At 39.8% G+C, this 19,231-nt stretch overlaps 1 protein-coding gene across 2 annotated transcripts in view; it reads left to right on the forward strand.

The window, feature by feature from the left end:
• The window catches only part of aifm1 (apoptosis inducing factor mitochondrion associated 1), an 82,248-nt gene extending 64,104 nt beyond the window's left edge, over positions 1–18,144 (forward strand). For both annotated transcript variants that reach the window (XM_034178756.1, XM_034178757.1), the window contains 8 exons: positions 279–387; positions 492–599; positions 740–828; positions 917–1,057; positions 9,710–9,852; positions 14,315–14,439; positions 14,541–14,731; positions 17,758–18,144. In XM_034178756.1, coding sequence (XP_034034647.1) covers positions 279–387; positions 492–599; positions 740–828; positions 917–1,057; positions 9,710–9,852; positions 14,315–14,439; positions 14,541–14,731; positions 17,758–17,829 — 978 coding nt within the window. In that variant the 3' untranslated portion in view covers positions 17,830–18,144. The remainder of the gene's footprint in view (positions 1–278; positions 388–491; positions 600–739; positions 829–916; positions 1,058–9,709; positions 9,853–14,314; positions 14,440–14,540; positions 14,732–17,757) is intronic.
• Positions 18,145–19,231: the final 1,087 nt, after the last annotated feature.

Below are 19,231 nucleotides of genomic sequence, written 5' to 3' on the forward strand. Positions count from 1 at the left end.
ATAGAATAGTTGCTCCTGGTGTGTAGTGGGCGCCTTGTATGTCAGCACCCTGACATTGGGGTGAATGTGAGGCATTAGTGTAAAGCGCTTTGAGCATCTGATGCAGATGGCAACGGGCTATATAAAAGCAGCCCATTTACCATTTGCCATTTTGGACAGAAAAAATGTAGATGTCTGGGTTAGTTCAGCACAGTCTATTAAAAAAATATTATTTTAATGTTGCTGATCTAAATGCATCTTGGAAAAAAGAAGAATTTGACATTCTGTACCCCCTGCAGATTGAAGACTTTAAGTCATTAGACAAAGTCTCCAGAAATGTGAATTCCATCACTATAATTGGAGGGGGTTTCTTGGGCAGTGAGCTGGCTTGTGCGCTCGGCAGGAGATGTAAGACCTAAACATTTGGAAAAAAATTACATAAGATATTCCTAGAGATCATCGGACTTAAGGTATTTGTGGATTTTGTCTTCTTCCCCCCCCTCTCTCCTCAGCGGCTGACTCTGGCCTGGAGGTGGTACAGCTGTTCCCAGAGAAAGGCAACATGGGAAAAGTGCTTCCTGAGTACCTGAGTAACTGGACAACAGAAAAAGTTAAAAAAGGTTTGCATCCATTTTGCTTATATTTTGTTCGATCCTGGTTTTATATAGCCTAACTCACTGTGCAGTGACACCTTTTCACATTCTTTGTTAATGGCATCTTTTTCTAATGTAATATAAATGTTCTCTCTTTGATTTTCAAGAGGGTGTAAAAGTGATCACAGAAGCTTTGGTGAAATCTGTGACCTGCAAGGATAATAAATTAGAAATCCATCTAAAAGATGGCCGGACGGTAGGTCCAGATTTCTGCATAAGTTCTCTATAAGTAGGGATATGAAAAGATTTGTTAGTTATTGATTATGGTGTGCTCCTACTTCCAGGTGAAAACTGATCATATTGTTGCAGCTGTTGGCTTGGAGCCTAGCACTGACCTCGCTAAGTCTGCAGGTCTGGAGGTAGACTCTGATTTTGGCGGTTATCGGGTCAATGCAGAGCTGCAGGCTCGCGGTAATATTTGGGTGGTAAGTTCAGAGTTTACCTGGAATTTAAGTAGCAAGAAAACACCCATATATTTGTTTATGATTTGCTTTTATCACCCATTATATTGGTGATCAACAACTTTTAAATTATTGAATTTGAAGATGAGGCTTTACACTGTACAATGATGAAAGTTTTCTGGACATCCTGTTTGTCCATCTGATATAATTTTCTTGAAAATAAGTCTGTCCTCTTTAGGTTTGGTTATCGAAACCTGGTTCTTTTCTACTATTGTTAAGAAATGATTCGATCCACCGATATCAATAGCCTTTTTGCTTAACGATCCCCTTATCGGTCCTTCAGAGCGGCTGTTGTTTTTGAGGGTGTTTGTCGAGAAAATGATCATTTCTCTACATTGATTACAGACCCTGCAGCGGCTCTGTAATCAACCATTTCTGCAGCGCGACACCACTTTGAAGCATGAACCAATGAAGCAATGCTTCGATCCACTAGCTCGATGGTTCTTTGATTTGCTGCTCTTCAGAAATGACAAGCCTGCTTTTTAACCCCTCTCAAAGCCATTAAAAATATTGAGTCACTTTTGTGTGGTTTAAAGTCACTAACTGGGTCTCTTGTCTTGTTGCAGTCAAGAAACGAGAATCGTCCTCCGTTCCGTTGGCACAGTTCCAAACGCTGCGCGGCTCTCTGCTGAGACAGAGTCCGGCTGGAATTAATAACTTCAAAACGAATCACTGCTTTAAATAAAATTACACTTCTTTACAAACATTGTAATACAGGCAAAAAAATACAATCGACTAAAACGTTTTTTTTTTCCTCCTAAAATGAGACATCCTGCATTCTTTATGAATTACATCCTGACGTGCAGCACAGCAGCTGTAAGAGCTCAGCTCAGATGTATGGAAAGACATTCATGCTAATGTCTGAAAGGAAATGCTTTTGACAATAACTACAGATTATGTTTATTTCTTTTTATGTCCAGAGATCAAGGATCCACTATGTAGAGTTTATTATGTCCAAAGTTTAAGGATCCAGTGACCAATTTCATATTTATTTACTTTAAGACTCAATAAAATGTTGTTCAATTTCCATTTAATTGGCTTATAAAGCACCAAATCACAACAAAAGCCTTCTCAAGGCACCTCACATAGAACAGTTCAACATAAAAAATTTAAATAAAACATTCAAATACATAATTAAAAACAGAAGTAAAAGAATAAAACTGATAAAATATAAAAATATTCATAAAGAAGATAAAAAAAAAACTTTTTATAAGAAAGAATAAAAATAGGCTTTGTCTTGGCTTAAAAATGTCCACAGACTCTGACTGCCTCACGATCGCAGGAAGACCGTTCCACAGATCGGGTGCACAATAAGAAAAAGTTATTTGACCTGCTGACATAGAAAATCTGTAAAGCCTACTTTTAGTACACAAAAAATTCACAAGAGGTATCGATAATGGAATTGATAAGGAATCGGCTCGATAAGCAGAATCGATAATGGTATCGATATCGATAAAATCTTATCGATACCCATCCCTAGTCCTCTCTGTACAAATTGTTTTTCATCCAGAAATTTTTCAAAATAATGCAAAATTTCACATGATCTGTGATCAGTTTTTTTTTTTTTTCCTGTTTTGCTTTGGATATGGATGCGGCAGTTTTGTATGAAATACACTAAATCCAATAGGAAATCTCTTTGGAACTGTACTATTAGGTATGTATATCTGGAGAATAAAAGATAGCAGGGCATTTGTGTGCCATTGTGCACTTTTGGTCATATTTAAAAAAAATCTGCACTCTTGTAGGCTAAGTTAATCCTGGAGCTACTGCATTCAAAGAGACGTTGTGAGAAAATCATTTGAAGCAGCCATTAATGTTGTTGCCCATTTGGCTGCTCCCATTTTTGTTTGGGGTCCCCACAGCAGATACAGCCAGGTCTGCCGCAGTTTTATGCCAGATGCCCTTACTGATGTAACTCCAGTGTAACCTGGAGAAACACACACAGCTGCTGGTGTTCCAAAGAGGACTGAAGCAACCGTTAATAACAGGAATTAAAGTTCTCCATCGCTACAACGAATATCAGTCAGTTGGGCTGCCAAAAGGCAGGTTTTGGGCAGACTCTGTCCTGATACAAAATCAAGGCTGGACGCAAGATATAAAATTGACCGTGTTCATAACGTTCAAAATTTAATTTTTAGAATAATGCCTCTGTTTTGTTTTGTTTTTCTCTTGGCAGCAAGTCGCTGTCTGTTCCTCTGTCCTGTCTGCGGGGAGGGGGGCATTTTTTGTTAAAAACAGACAACTGGCTGATTCTTATGTATTTTGACCTACTGAGTTCAAAAAGTGCTGTTGGTATGCTGTATGTTTAGTCTTTCACCTTCGAATTTGCATAAAACAAAATGGCCGCCCATTTCGTTAAATTTCCCAACAAGTTTACTTGTATTTGCATTAGAAACAGAAATAAAAGTTCTATTTTTGTGTGTTTTGACCTGCGGAATTCAAATATTGTTGTTACCATGCTGTATCTGTACTCCTTCACTGCCTAATTTGCATAAAAAAAAAAATAAAAATCATCACCTGGTTTTTCAGGTTTTCCAAAGTTTGCTTGTTTTTGCTCAAGAAAGGCCATGAAAACTCTTATCTTATTTGAAATACTGAATTCATAGTTTCTTATTTGCAAGCTGCATCTTCTGTCCTTCATCCCTAATTTGCATGAAACAACATGGCCGCCTGCTGTTTTCATACTTTGTAGAAGCTTGTTCTACAAAAGAAATTGATAACCAAACCAGTTTTCCCCATGCCTCTGCTGCACAATCAGGCCTACAAATGCATGTATTTGTCAATCTTACTTATACTGACCTGTTGAAAAACGTCTCCTGTGGCTTTAAAAATCACTATCATTATATTCATTCCTTGATGGCATGTGAATGACTCTTGTGTATTTTTTCATCACAAATGCTGAACAATATAATGATAATACTATGTGAAACCCCTATAATTCGCTCAGTACAGCACAGATAATGTAAACAGCTTCAGCACCAGAGGTCTACTGCTTTCGACACTGGAGGGCAGGCCTCACTGGTCAGTGGCAAGGCACATGGTGCCACAGTGACTCAACAGCAGCAGCAGCAGCCACAGCATATATGTGGTAAATGAAACTGCATTGTTCCCTGATATATTTGTAGAGTTCATCCTTTCACACTCATGTTAAGGAGACTCTGAGACACTTTGTTCATCTATATCTGTGCATGAAAATTCAGTAAGGTATATCTTATATATTATATTCCAATTCTAAGGTGGAACTATGCTAGTATACTAAGCTATATCTAAAAAGGAAGAGTAAAATAGAAGAATAGTTCTAGTGTGTTGGTTTGTGTGGACAAGTTCCAGTCTTGTATTGGTTTTGTAGTATAATATATTATACTTAGTAGCATTAGATCTGTGTTGTCTCTTGTCTCCTGATTCTCTTTATATACACTGTTAGGTTACCAGTATCCCTTGTCACGAGATTGATTTGCATATAATTCTGAAAGTGTTAGGTAGTAAGATAATATAGTTGAATCTCTGTGTTCTCTAACATTTAGGTTTAGTTGCGTTCATCACTGCAATTGTGGAGTGATTTTCTCATGTTAGCACTTCCTCTTGTTGCATACTTAGTGGTGATCAAAACATTTTGATTGTTCTCAATACTTATTTTGGTAACAATATCTGTTGTCTTGAATTGAAAAATGGAGGCCTTAGGCAGCATGAAAGGAGATTCTTCAATCGATGGTGATGTCTGCATCATTGGTCAGGACTGCACTAAAGAAATTCTTGTTCAGGGTGGTGACAAAAGAAGGGCTACATTGCAGGATAGTGCAAGGGTCTGTCACAAGCTCAAAGATATGAAGAACAAACACACAACTGAGAGGATATTGAGTTCTGATGAGATGTCTCTAAAATGGCATAGATCCTGTTAGTTTGTTCACCAACAAGACAAATATTAGGAGACTAGAGAAATGGTCAATGTCTCAAGATACAGAGGAACCCATTGCAGGTCCCTCCACTGGTCCAGCTGCAAGACTCAGAAGTGCCTCCAGTACTTTCAGATGGGCCCTTTGCATATTCTGCCTGGAGGACAAGGTTGACAAGACTCTGTACAATGTTGAGACCTTCGGGATGAATGAAAAGATACTAAAGGTTGCAGAGTTTGATCGTGACCTGCACATTGCTCTTGTTGGTTTTGGTGATCTCATGGCAGCAGAAGCAAAATATTAGAACAGCTTTACCCACATTTGATCTTTAGAGACATGCACATTTATCCAAGAAACATGTTTCATTCCAAACTATAATTCTTTTTTACTTAATTTTGCTCATTTGCTTGCCTTGGTCAAATCAAAGATGACTTACTTTTTTTTTTTACTAGTAACAATACCAGGCAGTCATTGCTTGCTAAATATGGGGTGAAGGAGTAGGGATACAGCTTTCCAGCAACAATATTTAAATTCAGCAGGTCAAATTACATAGAAATATAAGTTGTATTTTCTCATCCAAAGCAAATAGCACCACACTTCTGACAAATTTGATGAAGCAGGTGGCCATTTTCTTTTATGCAAATTAGGGGTGAAGGAGTAAAGATACAGCTTGCCAACAACAATAATTGAACTCAGCATGTCAAAATACATAGGAATAGAAGTTTTATTTTCTCTTCTAATGCAAACACAAGCAGACTTTTGAAAAGCTTCATGTAATGAGCGGCCATTTTGTTTTATGCAATTAGGGATAAAGGGGTAAAGATACAGCTTGCCAACAACAATATTTGAATTCAGCAGGTCAAAAATACATAGAAAAGGATGTTTAGTTTACTTTTATAGTACATATAGAGGGGCAAGGATCCCCGGAGGAGTAGTACCTTTCTGGTGGCCACACCACCTAGGCGTCCCAGACTGGTCTCCCCATATCCAGGGGCATGCAAAGCGTAATCTATGGCCAATTCGTCACCAGCAAGTGGCCACTCCATCTAGCCCCGTGCATGCTGAAGACCAGTCTTACAGATTGCGGCGGATCTAGAGGAGAAAACCCTGGGGGGGAAAAAACACCACGCTTGTGGACCATCATATGCTCCCGCACCTTGGAGGGCTTCTGCTGCAGAGATTAGCTCTCGGATTGTCAAAGTCTCCTTGCCATTGGATCAGGAACTCTTTCCGTAAAGCAGCATGTGCCTACTGTCGTGCGCCGGTAGTCCCACAATAAACAGCTTCACGCGCATGGTGTCCGCCGAGTTTGAAAAGCCCTTTGGCAATCGACGAGAGGCGACAGGGACAGGATAGTGAGATCTAGGAGTCCCTAGTCTCAAACCAACACAGTAGTACATGTACACCCAAAATTGTGGACATTTTGATGTAATTGGCAGCCATTTTGTTGTATGCAAATTATGGGGTGAAGGGGTAAAGATGCAACATGCCAACAGCAATTTTTTTTTTAACTCTGCAGGTCAAACTGCATAGGAATCAGCCTGTTGTCTGCTTTTAACAGAAAATGCCTTGGACACTTTATACAAGCTTCTTTTCTGAAAATGGAACCTTACTAAGAGTTTTACAAACATATTCTTAAACTTTTCTTTCAAACTCTGCTCTGACTGTCTGTGAGTGTCCTCACTGTGGTTAAACTAAAAACACAGCTGCAGACTCATGAGGCATTAACGACAAACACAAACGTTTTTTCCCCCAAATTACGCGTAAAATCTTTTTGAGGCCGGCATGATGCAAAATGTGCTCATAAAACCTTCTTGTCTTTAAAACAGGTCACACTTTCCACATAAACACAAACACATTCTTGATTGTTCCTGCTCAGAGACTGCAAACAGGGGTAAAATCGAGAGGGAAAGAGGGTGTTGTGTGGTGTTGTGGGGGGCACGTCACCCCCACAACACCCCTTGATTAAAGGTCAACTTTGGAAGTCATTTTTCAGACTACTACTACTTATAATAATAATAATAATAATAGTTTTTTATTATTGTTAATATTAAAGGTGGATGATATAATAATATTTTATTGTCATCAACAAGTAAAATGTTTAGATCAGTATTACTCTGTGCCTAAGGTTTGCTATAGTTCTGGACTAAATTTAATTGATTGATTTTAGTTAATTTAACTTTTCTGCATAATTAAAGTGGGATGTGAAGCAATATCCTTTTTTTAACGTAATGTCTAAGCTCGGCATTACTGGATCTGTTTGGGGTTCCAGCTTTAAAATCACGTTCAGTAGGATGAGGGAAGCCAAAAATATGAAAATGATTACAGCTTTTGTGGTTGGTAGTTTTATCAAACAAACATGTAGGTTGTAATGTCAGTTTTGGTTAAAGGCAAAGAAAATGTGAAAATATGCAAAAGAAAACACAAATACAACACACATTATGCAGTATAGCTCATTTCCGGTGGAGGCTGGCCTCTGCCAGGGCTGGCCTTGTCACCAATCTTGTTTGTGGTATTCATGGACGTGATAGAGGCGTAGGTGGGGGGAATAGGGTCTTCAGGTTGGTGGGCTGTGGGTTTCATCACTGTTTTTTGCAGATGATGTGGTCCTGTTGACATCATTGGCCTTTGACCTCCAGAACTCATGGGGTTGGGTTGCAGCTGAGTTTGGCGTGACTGGGATGAGGATCTGCACTTCTAAATCTGAGGCCATAGTGCTCAGCAGGAAACCAATGGACTGGATCTTGCCCCAAGTCAAGGATTTCAAGTACCTCTGGGTCTTGTTCATGAGTGAGGGGACAATGGAGCGTGAGATTGGCTGGAGAATTGGCACAGCAGGGGACGGTATTGCATTTGCTTTACCATACTGTTGTGACAAAAAGGGAGTTGAGCCAAAAGGCGAAGCTCTCAATCTTCATTCTACTCTCACTTGTGGTCATGAGGATTGGGTCATGACCGAAAGAACAAGTTGCAGGTACAAGCAGCAAAAATGGGTTTTCTCAGGAGGGTGGTTGGAGTGTCACTTAAAGATAGGGTGAGACGCTCAGTCATTCGTGAGGAGCTCTGTGTAGAGCCACTGCACCACGTTGAGAGGAGCCAGCTGAGGTGGTTCGGGGATCTGGTAATGATGCCTCCTAGGTGCCTCCCTGGGGAGGAGTTCAGGCACACGCACCTGGGAGGAGATCCAGAGGAAGACCCAGAGCTAGGTGGAGAGATTATATCTCCACACTGACCTGGGAACACCTCGGTATTCCCCAGTCAGAGGTGGTAAATGTGCCCTGGGAAAGAGAATTTTGGGGTCCCCTACTGGAACTGTTGTCTCCACAACCCAATCCTAGACAAGCAGTTGAAGATGAGTGATGAGATTAAGCAGTATAAATAAACAGAATGGGATTGGGGTAAGAAAATAGTCATCAAAAACCCTTCAGAATGCATCTCTGGACATCAAAAACCCCGCTGACAAAGGGTCACATTCACCAAAAACAACTCCCCCCCCCCATTTCACATCCTAGCTATGGGCCTGAGATTTTAATTTGTATTGAATTAAGTAAAAGCTGTCCAATTGAGGAATGTGTTTATCCTGAAGTATTTAGTAGTTCTCAAAAGTTTACATACCCTGGCATTTATTTTTATTTTTTTTTTGCCATTTTTCAGAGAATGATAACACAAAAACCTTTTTTTCCCACTCGTGGTTAGTGGTTGGGTGAAGCCATTTATTGTCCAACAACTGTGTTTATGCTTTTTAAATCACTCTTCTTCTTGCACACTCACTCAGTTTTTGAGAACTGTCTACTCCATTGCGATTTACCATAGAGTGCCATACTGTTTGTATTTCTTCATAATTGATGTAAATAAAGTCTGAAACATATTCAGTGGCAGCTTTACCATCAGAGAGCCTCGTCCAAAACTACCACAAAAGACTCCAAGCTGTCAGTGATGTTGAAGGGGGCAATACACTGGATTAAGAACAAGGGTATGTAAACTTTTGAGCACAACTATAAATAATGTGTAGGATAAAGCCTATCTGTAATATGATGGCTGCATTAGAAAGAAGCAGCAATGATAGTGAGTGAAATATAATCTTGTTCAGCAGGAGAACAGTTTGCTATTTTCTTCACTGTCTCCACCTTGTTTTACTTTATAAGCTAGGATGCCACCACACGAGGGTTTCTATAAAAATGTAGATGTGAACAGCTCATCATTTGGCCGTGGAAAAAAAATTTCAGTCAAAAGTTCCCTGTAATAAACATTACGGTATCCACTGCAGCTATCAATCTATTTTCTAAAGTCCAAACATTCTTATAATTATCAATTAGCTTCTTCTTTTCGTAACATTGATGGTGTTTGGCAGCCTGTTTAGTGCCACCTACAGGACAGGAGAGTGTTGCAGTAAATGTTATTGAAGTATAACTACAAAAACAAATATAAGCATATAAGTAAAGTACAAAAAATAAAAGTTCTCATTATGTGGAAGTACCATGTCAGAATCAGATTGTTATTGCTGCACTTCGTTGGGGAACAGACAGTCTAACAGCCCCCCCCCCCTTTAGGGGGTGTCAGCGTTTGGGATTTGCATCTAGCCACCTCACTGCCTTCCCACCTGTTACCCACAAAAAAGTTCTGTGTGTGCGTGTTACTGCATTGTTATCACTGACTGTAGTGTAAGTTTAAACATTCTTCACGATGATGCTATGCACCCTTAATCACTTTTGTATCTCTTTAGGCGGGGGACGCTGCCTGTTTCTACGACATCAGACTCGGCCGCAGGCGAGTGGAGCACCATGACCACGCTGTTGTGAGCGGCAGACTAGCAGGAGAGAACATGACTGGAGCAAGCAAACCTTACTGGCACCAGTCTATGTTCTGGTGAGTCTTATGGGCCTGTCACACCTTGACGATTTAGCCAGCGTATGCCAACAGGCCCATTTCCACCGAGTGGTCCAGGTCTGTACGGTATGACGCAATTTGGAACGGTTAAGTCTGGCTTGCTTGCGTTACCACAACCAGCAGCACCATTTTGGTAGTTTGGAACACATTAGATACGTCTACATATGTCAATGTGTTGGAGATAAGTTACACATAGGTTCAAAGCAAGTTACTCCTACATTTTTGGTACCCTAGACATTATCTTGATGTATTTCGACTGAGTAAATTGCAAGTAACGTATGTCAACAATCGCATAACTTACCCACAACTTATGGCCTGTGTATGCTTGATCTATGACCCATACGCTGGCGTGCATCAAAAATATTGTGCATGCACAAAATTTTTCGATGAACTCGCCATACCACGACATATACCAGCATACTTAAATATGCTCTTAGCTTATATAAAACGTACCCATAACTTATTATACGTCTGCATATGCAGGCTAAATCGTCATGGTTTTCTCTTGGAGGTGCTGATTCTCGGTTTTTGTAGCTCACATTTTTAAAACTGCATGTAGAAATATATTTGTGAAAGTGAGAACTGATCTGAAGAGGTCCTCATTTCCAGAGTTAATGTAAATAAGTTGGATGGTGGGTCAGTCACCATGTCTAATTCTTTAAAAATAAATAAAAAAGTTAGGAACATGTTATTAAAGGAAAGCAGTCAAGCGAATAATGCATGATTCCTTTGGAGTCTTGAATGCCATTAAGAGCTAAAATATTTATAAGGCATTTGGTTGAAATGGGTTAAGAGGAGCTACCCCCCCCCCCCCCCCCCACACACACACACACACTGTTGAAAATCATTGCTCCTGTGGTAACAAGAGTATTTTAGCTGCTGTTGAAGAATGTGATAGAAAATAGTGTGATTTTGTTTTTTGAGTGCACAGTTGAAAACCAGTGCTTGAAGGTATTACTAGCTGGTTAAATGTGACACACTACTCACAAAACTGACACTTTAATAATGTTAAAGGTGGTTTCAGGGACATCTAGTGGTAAGATTTCATATTGCAGCCCTTCCATAAGCCTGTCAGTTGGATCACTTCAGGCTGTACATGTGCATGCTCACGTGCGCCTCACATTTTCATTTTCAGCAGAGCCAACTGAGTTCATCCAGCTTACAAAGTGGATTCAGCTAACGCCAACAAACTGGCAACTCCTAGCGCAGGAGTTTTCAAAGTGTGGAAGAGTAAGCCCCCCCTCAGAACAAATGAATAGCTGCCCCCCCCACGACACACATACACACAATTTCAACATTCTTTTCTTTTTATTCTTTTTACACATCTTAAACACATTTTAAAATTATTTGAGCGTTTTTAAGGAGCTGTCTAGGCATTTACACACTTTACAGCCTTTGTAAACATTTTAAACATGTTTTTGAAGAACTTTCTATTCTTATATTTTTACCTTTTGTCATATTTTAAACATTTTTTTTTTTTTTTACATTTAAACATCTCTGTGTTTTAAATGTCTTTGGCATAACTAACACATTTTAACATAGGGATGGGTATTGAGATGATATTGAGATGATGCTATTATCGATTCCCTTATCAATGCTTCCTGTGAATTTTCTGTCTACTAAAAGTAGGCTTTACAGGTTTTCTATGTCAATAACATTTTAAAGTAAATATGAAATTGGTCACTGGATCCTTGATCTCTGGACATAAATAAAAAATAAACAAAATCTGTAGTTTTTCTCAAATGCATTTCCATTCAAATGTATTCATTTATATAGCGGCCTCAAGGCGCTTCACACAGCATAGAAACAGAGAAAACTGAATTAAAAATTTAAAAACCACAATAAAAAGACAAAACCATAAAAGAACACAAGAATAAAAACACATCATAACACAATAACACTAATGATAAAACAAGGAAAACAAATTACTCTTTAAACATGCTACATAAAGGGAAAAAGGGGTGCTACATAAAGGGAAAAAAGCAGGGGGCCTAAAACAGATCCCTGCGGAACCCCAAACTTCATGTCCCAAAGATCAGAGGACGTGCCACTGCACAACACACAGTAAGAACGACTGGACGGGCATGATGTCAACCATGCAAGGGCAGTTCCAGTAATCCCAAAATGATTTCCCAGCCTATTGAGTAAAATATGATGATCCACGGTATCAAACACAGCACTAAGATCCAACAGCACCAAGACTGCAGTGGTATCCGAGTCCATTGCTCGTAAAAGGTCATTCGTTCACAACGTTTTTCCCTTTGTTTTTGTCCTTTTTTGAAGGACATCACACATTAATGTCCCAGTTAGCAACACAAAGTAGCCCTCAAAATGCAGGAAATGAAGTTTCAAGGGGGTATAAATTTCAAATTTTCTGGGGGGATGCCCCTGGACCCTCCTACAGTACTTGTGCCAGCAATGCTCGTTGCACGGCTATACCCCGCTACATTCTCCCCCATGTTGTGAAAAAATCCTGGTGAGAATCCTCCCAGTAGAAGGAAAACCAACTTGGGATTACTGTTGATCTGAAGTAGTGAATAAAAACTGAAATGAAGCAAACATGTAACTGTTAAAGATCACATTTACCATTAGGAATTACAGCCTTTTCATACACAGTCCCTATATTTTCAGAGGTTCAATTTCAATTTATTTTCCTTTATATAGCGCCAAATCACAACAGAGTTGCCTCAAGGCACTTCACACAGGTAAGGTCTAACCTTACCAACCCCCAGAGCAACAGTGGTAAGGAAGAACTCCCTCTGAGGAAGAAACCTCAAGCAGACCAGACTCAAAGGGGTGACCCTCTGCCTGGGCCATGCTACAAACATAAATTACAAAAATAATTCACAGAACAAATTCACGGACGAATATACAAGAATTGCTGTTGGTGCACAGGACAGTAGGGTCGCCAACACAAACACAACTCCCATCTCTGGATGGAGCTGCACCTTAAACAGAGAACAAACCGAATCAGGCATCAGAAAGACAAAAAATACTGTATAATTTGCCAGAATTAATCAACAAGAAAAATAGAAGAAATACTAAGGTGATTGCCGGCCGCTAGCCCTAAGCTTCACTAAAAGACCCAGAATTTAGGTGAAGTTGAGGCCGCGGCCCGCTCCAATTACTAATAACATGAATTAAGAGTAAAAAGCGTAAAAAAAAACTGTACCAGTATGCTAGCCATATGAAAGGGAAAAGAAGTGCGTCTTAAGTCTGGACTTGAAAGTCTCCACAGAATCCGATTGTTTTATTGACGCAGGGAGATCATTCCACAGAACAGGGGCACAATAAGAGAAAGCTCTGTGACCCGCAGACTTCCTATTCACCCTAGGGACACAAAGTAGTCCTTCACCCTGAGAACGTAAAGCCCGGGCCGGTACGTAAGGTTTAATTAGGTCAGCTAGGTAGGGAGGTGCCAGTCCATGAATAATTTTATAGGTTAGTAGCAGAACCTTAAAATCTGATCTCACTTGGACAGGAAGCCAGTGAAGAGAAGCCAAAATGGGTGTAATGTGGTCGAACTTTCTGCTTTGTGTCAAAAGTCTGGCTGCAGCATTTTGAACCAATTGGAGAGCCCTAATGCTAGACTGTGGTAAACCAGAAAATAGAACATTGCAGTTGACCAATCTAGAGATGAACGCATGGATCAGGGTCTCAGCATCAGCCATAGACAGGATGGGACGAATCTTCGCTATATTTTGCAGGTGGAAGAAAACAGTCCTAGTAATATTTCTAATATGGAGGCCAAAGGACAATGAAGGATCAAAAATTACCCCAAGGTTCCTCACTTTGTCAGTGTATAAGTAATTGGACTAGCTTTTTTTTTTTTTTTTTTTTTTAGAAGAGTCAGGGGATCTATGCATATTTTGAAGTGACTGCATTAGAATGACCAATTTCATGAAGCAATACGATCTGTATGGTGAATCTGTTTGCAGTAGGCAGTTTGTTTGTATTTCTTAATGACTGATGTAAATGAAATCCAAAATATATTCATTGACATGTTCATGTATGCATCCCCTCACCTAAATGAAACAGCTTTTAAACATTGATTTTTATTGACAATTCATAATGAACGCCATTAGAATCAGTTTTTTAAAAATTTCTCTCTGGAATTGGCATAGAACAAGTGAAAAATTACATTACTTCATAGCAGATTAGTTTAACTACTTGACCACTTTTTTGTTTCCCTTTTGTTCATATCTGCTAAGCAATGGTGTAGATCAGTAAGTATTTAAAAAAGCAACACATTATTCAGCAACAGTAAACTGGCATTGGTGGGTTATGACAGTTCATGCAGAACTTTCAGATTTAAAATGCGAAGTCTAGAGCCTTTATCTTATACGTCAGTGATATAATGAAGGAATAACTTGGACCTGTTTTAAGAACCTGTCCAATTACTTGTTTGATTGCATTTTCAACTGTGCATATCTTTGGACAGGAGTGACCTTGGTCCAGATGTTGGCTATGAGGCAATCGGGATCGTTGACAGCAGCCTGCCGACAGTAGGGGTCTTTGCCAAAGCCACTGCCAAGGACACACCTAAAGCAGCTACACAGAAGTCTGGTAGGAGAGACTGCAAAACATTTAGCAAATAAGATCCATAACATAAGAAAATGTTTGAGCAGTGAGAGTTGAGTCAAAACTCTTCTTGAATTTTACTGTAGGAACTGGGATCCGGTCAGAAAGTGAAACGGAAGATGTAGCCACAAGTCCAGTGGCCTCTCAGGCAACTTCTCCCAGTGTGGAAGAGCCCAAAGACGACTATGGCAAAGGAGTCATTTTCTACCTGAGAAACAAGGTGGTGGTCGGCATCATCCTGTGGAACGTGTTCAACAGGATGCCCATCGCTAGAAAGGTTGGTGTCAGAAAAGCTTTGTCATGGAACCAGGCTAATGGTCCACAGTAGAAGGCTGAGTTCCACAGAGCAGTGTCATTCCCTCATCCATCCCATTACCTTTTTGACATCTCATGAATGAAATGCAAGTGACACCATTATCCCACCAGAAGATCTTAGACTCTTTCCGTCTTAACCAGAGAGGGTGTCATTAAGATTGCTCCAATCTCTGATTTCACCTTCTTCAATGAGAATATTTTCTGTTTTCTTTGCATTATTGCCTCCGCAACAAAGTTGGGCAGAGGTTGTGTTTTTGCTCCTTTTGTTTGTTTCTGTGTCTAACAGCCTGTAACCCACAATTTTTGATATATCGTTATGGTAAAATGGTCTGCATTTATGTAGCACTTTTCCATTTGCATCAGATGCTGAAGGCCCTTTACAATAATGCCTCACATTCACCCCGATGTCATGGTGCTGCCGTCGGGGTGAATGTGAGGCATTATTGTAATGCCTCACATTACTGTAATGACCGGGAGCAATAGGGGATTAAAGATCTTGCCCAAGGGTCCTTGGTGATTTTCAGTCAGGCTAGGATTTGAACCGAGGATCTTCTGGTCTCAAGCCCAACGTCTTAACCACTAGACCATCACCTCCCCACACTCTATCTTGATAAAAACTTTGCATATCAACTTGAGCGAAGCCAACCTTGCACAACTTTGATGTTGGGTGTGTTAATTCTAATTGTGGCCCCAAAGGGCACAATGTCTAAAACCTTTATATGCAGTATCTTGACAAAGCCTTTGTAGATTGAAGTGAAACTTGGTACACAAGGTCACCTCGCTATGGCCCTGGCCCTGGATTTTCCTACAACACCAAAATTGGATGGAGGTTCCAATTTTATGTCTGTTTGTCTTTCAGTTATCAGTCTGAAACCAGGTGCCAAAAACCAATGACAAATTGTGCGTAGCAGAGATAACCAATGTTCTGTGAAAATGATTCTGAAAAGAATTCAGATACCGAAAAGGTGGGAAAAAAACCCCTGACAACGCCACAAAAAACTTTCATTCAAGTGCATGAACTAAATACATACTTCTGATATTTGATCACATCTAATTTAGCTCATGAAAAGCCACTTCTAACGGGACTTTGACCTTAATTTTTTTCCAAGGTAAATGTTTGTGAAATTGAAAGCTAGTGTTGGCGGAGGTTTGCGCTTAACGAGTGCAGTGCTGTGGTTTTTGGGTTGTGTACAAAACAATACTTTTGAGGATATCATGTTGGGCTTTGAGGAACAGTAATTGAGATTTGTCACCATTTTATGACATTTTATGTAACAAACAACAAATGGATTAATCCATAAAATATTCAACATCTTAATCAATAATGTAAATATTTTAGTGGTAGCCCTATGAAATCATTTCAGATTATATTATATCCTTTATGTGCCTCAGGAAGAAGCAAAGGATTTCTTCCTTTTTACGAGTATTAGTGCTTTAGATTGAAGGTCCAAAAATGCTGATGCTATCAAAACTCATCCTCAGTGCGTGGTGCACCATCTGGACATTTTCTCAAAAAAACTGTTTAATTAATCTCTTGCGGCGAGGGGGGGGGTTGCTTTCTGATCATGAAAGTTTGACGATTAAATCTCCCTGGGACCCTTAGGGCCTCACAGAAGGGCAAAAATGGCCATTTTCATACATTAATTACAAAAAACTGTTTAATAACTTTTTCTGCAATTTTGTATAAAGATTCTTTGGAAGGCTCCTGACAGCCTCAGGAACAAATGACCTCAGGAACAATTGCCCCCAATTGTTCCTGAGGTCATTTGTCTCCCCCCCCCCCCCCCCCCCCCCCAATTTAATTTAATGTATCTGATATAGCATCCATCCATCCATTTTCGCTTGTTAGAGCAATATCTCAAGAACCAGTTAAACAATTTAATTAATATTTAGCATAAGGGTGTACTTAGAGTGTTCCCCCCACCAACACTTTGTATTACAGATTTGTGTGGACCTGGGGGATATGTCATCTCCTGATGATTCTCGTTTACTTATTCAAAATGCTGCAGCTAGAGTACTGACGGGGACTAGGAGAGACCATATTTCACCCATATTGGCCTCTCTTCATTGGCTTCCTGTTAATTCTAGAATAGAATTTAAAATTCTTCTTCTTACTTATAAGGTTTTGAATAATCAGGTCCCATCTTATCTTAGGGACCTCATAGTACCATATCACCCCAATAGAGCGCTTCGCTCTCAGACTGCAGGCTTACTTGTAGTTCCTAGGGTTTGTAAGAGTAGAATGGGAGGCAGAGCCTTCAGCTTTCAGGCTCCTCTCCTGTGGAACCAGCTCCCAGTTCGGATCAGGGAGACAGACACCCTCTCTACTTTTAAGATTAGGCTTAAAACTTTCCTTTTTGCTAAAGCTTATCGTTAGGGCTGGATCAGGTGACCATGAACCATCCCTTAGTTATGCTGCTATAGACTTAGACTGCTGGGGGGTTCCCATGATGCACTGAGTGTTTCTTTCTCTTTTTGCTCTGTATGCACCACTCTACATTTAATCATTAGTGATTGATCTCTGCTCTCTTCCACAGCATGTCTTTTTCCTGATTCTCTCCCCTCAGCCCCAACCAGTCCCAGCAGAAGACTGCCCCTCCCTGAGCCTGGTTCTGCTGGAGGTTTCTTCCTGTTAAAAGGGAGTTTTTCCTTCCCACTGTCGCCAAGTGCTTGCTCACAGGGGGTCGTTTTGACCGTTGGGGTTTTTCTGTAATTATTGTATGGCTTTTGCCTTACAATATAAAGCGCCTTGGGACAACTGTTTGTTGTGATTTGGCGCTATATAAATAAAATTGATTTGATTTGATTGTCGTTTTTTTAAAGTTGGACATTTAAGCATAGGGTTCTATGGGGATCGACTTGCATTTTGAGCCCACCTGAAGTGGGTTTTACAGGGACTGCAAGATTAGATACTTCTGCATTGAGTTCATTTTTTAGCACTGGAGGTTGCTGCTTGGTCATTACTGATATTTTGTCTTTTTTGTGCAGATTATAAAGGACGGCGAGGAACACGCAGATCTAAATGAGGTGGCCAAATTGTTCAACATCCATGAGGACTAAGACGAGGGCGGAGGCTCTGCTCATGCTGTCTGTTGGGAACTTTGACACTTATTGACGCACATTAAAAGACACAACCTATGGTGATACATAAGGGTGGGAGAATCTCTGTAAATTGTCATGTTGAAATATTTTAATATTTGTATCTGACTTCTTTTTTTTTTTTTTTTTTGTAATACTGGCTTGTCTGCTTTCCCCAAATGTTTAAAATGTGCAAGGTGTGATTCTTTCCCCCCACCAAACGGATTACTGCAGTTCTCTGTGATCACAGCAGCTCAACATGCACAAAGCTACAATAAAATTTATTTTTCAATCAGATTGATCCTGTATTTTTACCTTTTGGCCCTCATACTTTAACCCACATGATGTGCTGCTGGCATTTGTTGATGGCAGGGTTCTACATGGTCTAGTTAAAGTGTCCTGAGGCATTTCAATGTGTGCGGTCAGTCAAACTCCTGACAGGTTTGTTTGCTAATGTTGAAGAATTTCTGCCAAGTAAGTTTATGTAAAGGCGTTCAAATGGGGTCGAGTGATGTCATTGTTATTCTAATATGAGTTTAAAGTACAAATGTGTCTGACGGTGTGTGGAAGTCTGATTCAGTTCAAGTCCAGCTAGCGTGCTTTGCAGCAATGTGGCATTAAATGACACTCGGTCTGCTGATTCTGCACAGTGACAAACATGCTCAAAGATGCAGAAGCAATTATCTCTTGTCCTCTGTTAGCAAATCTTTGTTCTAATTTATCCTGTTTGACGCTGTGGAAGTGCACCACAGCCTTACACAGCGTGTGCCAAGCACGTGCCGCTGTCGCTTTCTTGGCCATTAATTTTACATGACTAAATGGTGGAGCTGCAGCTTCCTCTCTGGATGAATAAACATCAGTTCCCACATCTATATTTGAATTTAGGATGATTTAAGAAGCAAATAATCAGACAGAAACTTCAGCCACTGCTGAAGAAACAGAAAATGACCGCTGATCATTTCCAGAGAAGAATTTTATATATATATATATATATATATATATATATATATATATATATTTGTTTTTGTTTTTTTTTTTTTTGTTTTTTTTTAACTTGCAGTACCGATTTAAAAAAAAAAAAAAAAAAAAAAAAAAAAAAAAAAGTAACTGCCTTGGGCTTTTAACATTTTCATGATTTTTTTGGGGGGGGGGGGGAGGAGTTGAAAATATTACATTTTATTAATTACAACATAATGACCTATATAAACCCCCCCCCCCCCGCCCAAAAAAAAGCTTGCTTGTAGGTGGTTTGTTGGCAACAGCATTTCCAAGTCACTGAATCTCTTATATTGTGATTGAAACTAGAAACAAAAACAGTAGGGCTCAGTAAAGGCCCCGTCACACGAGAGCACGAACACTGTATGAATCACATGAATGGGGGGGA

Source organism: Thalassophryne amazonica, chromosome 9, assembly GCF_902500255.1.
Source record: "Thalassophryne amazonica chromosome 9, fThaAma1.1, whole genome shotgun sequence".
Classification (NCBI taxonomy): Eukaryota; Metazoa; Chordata; class Actinopteri; order Batrachoidiformes; family Batrachoididae; genus Thalassophryne; species Thalassophryne amazonica.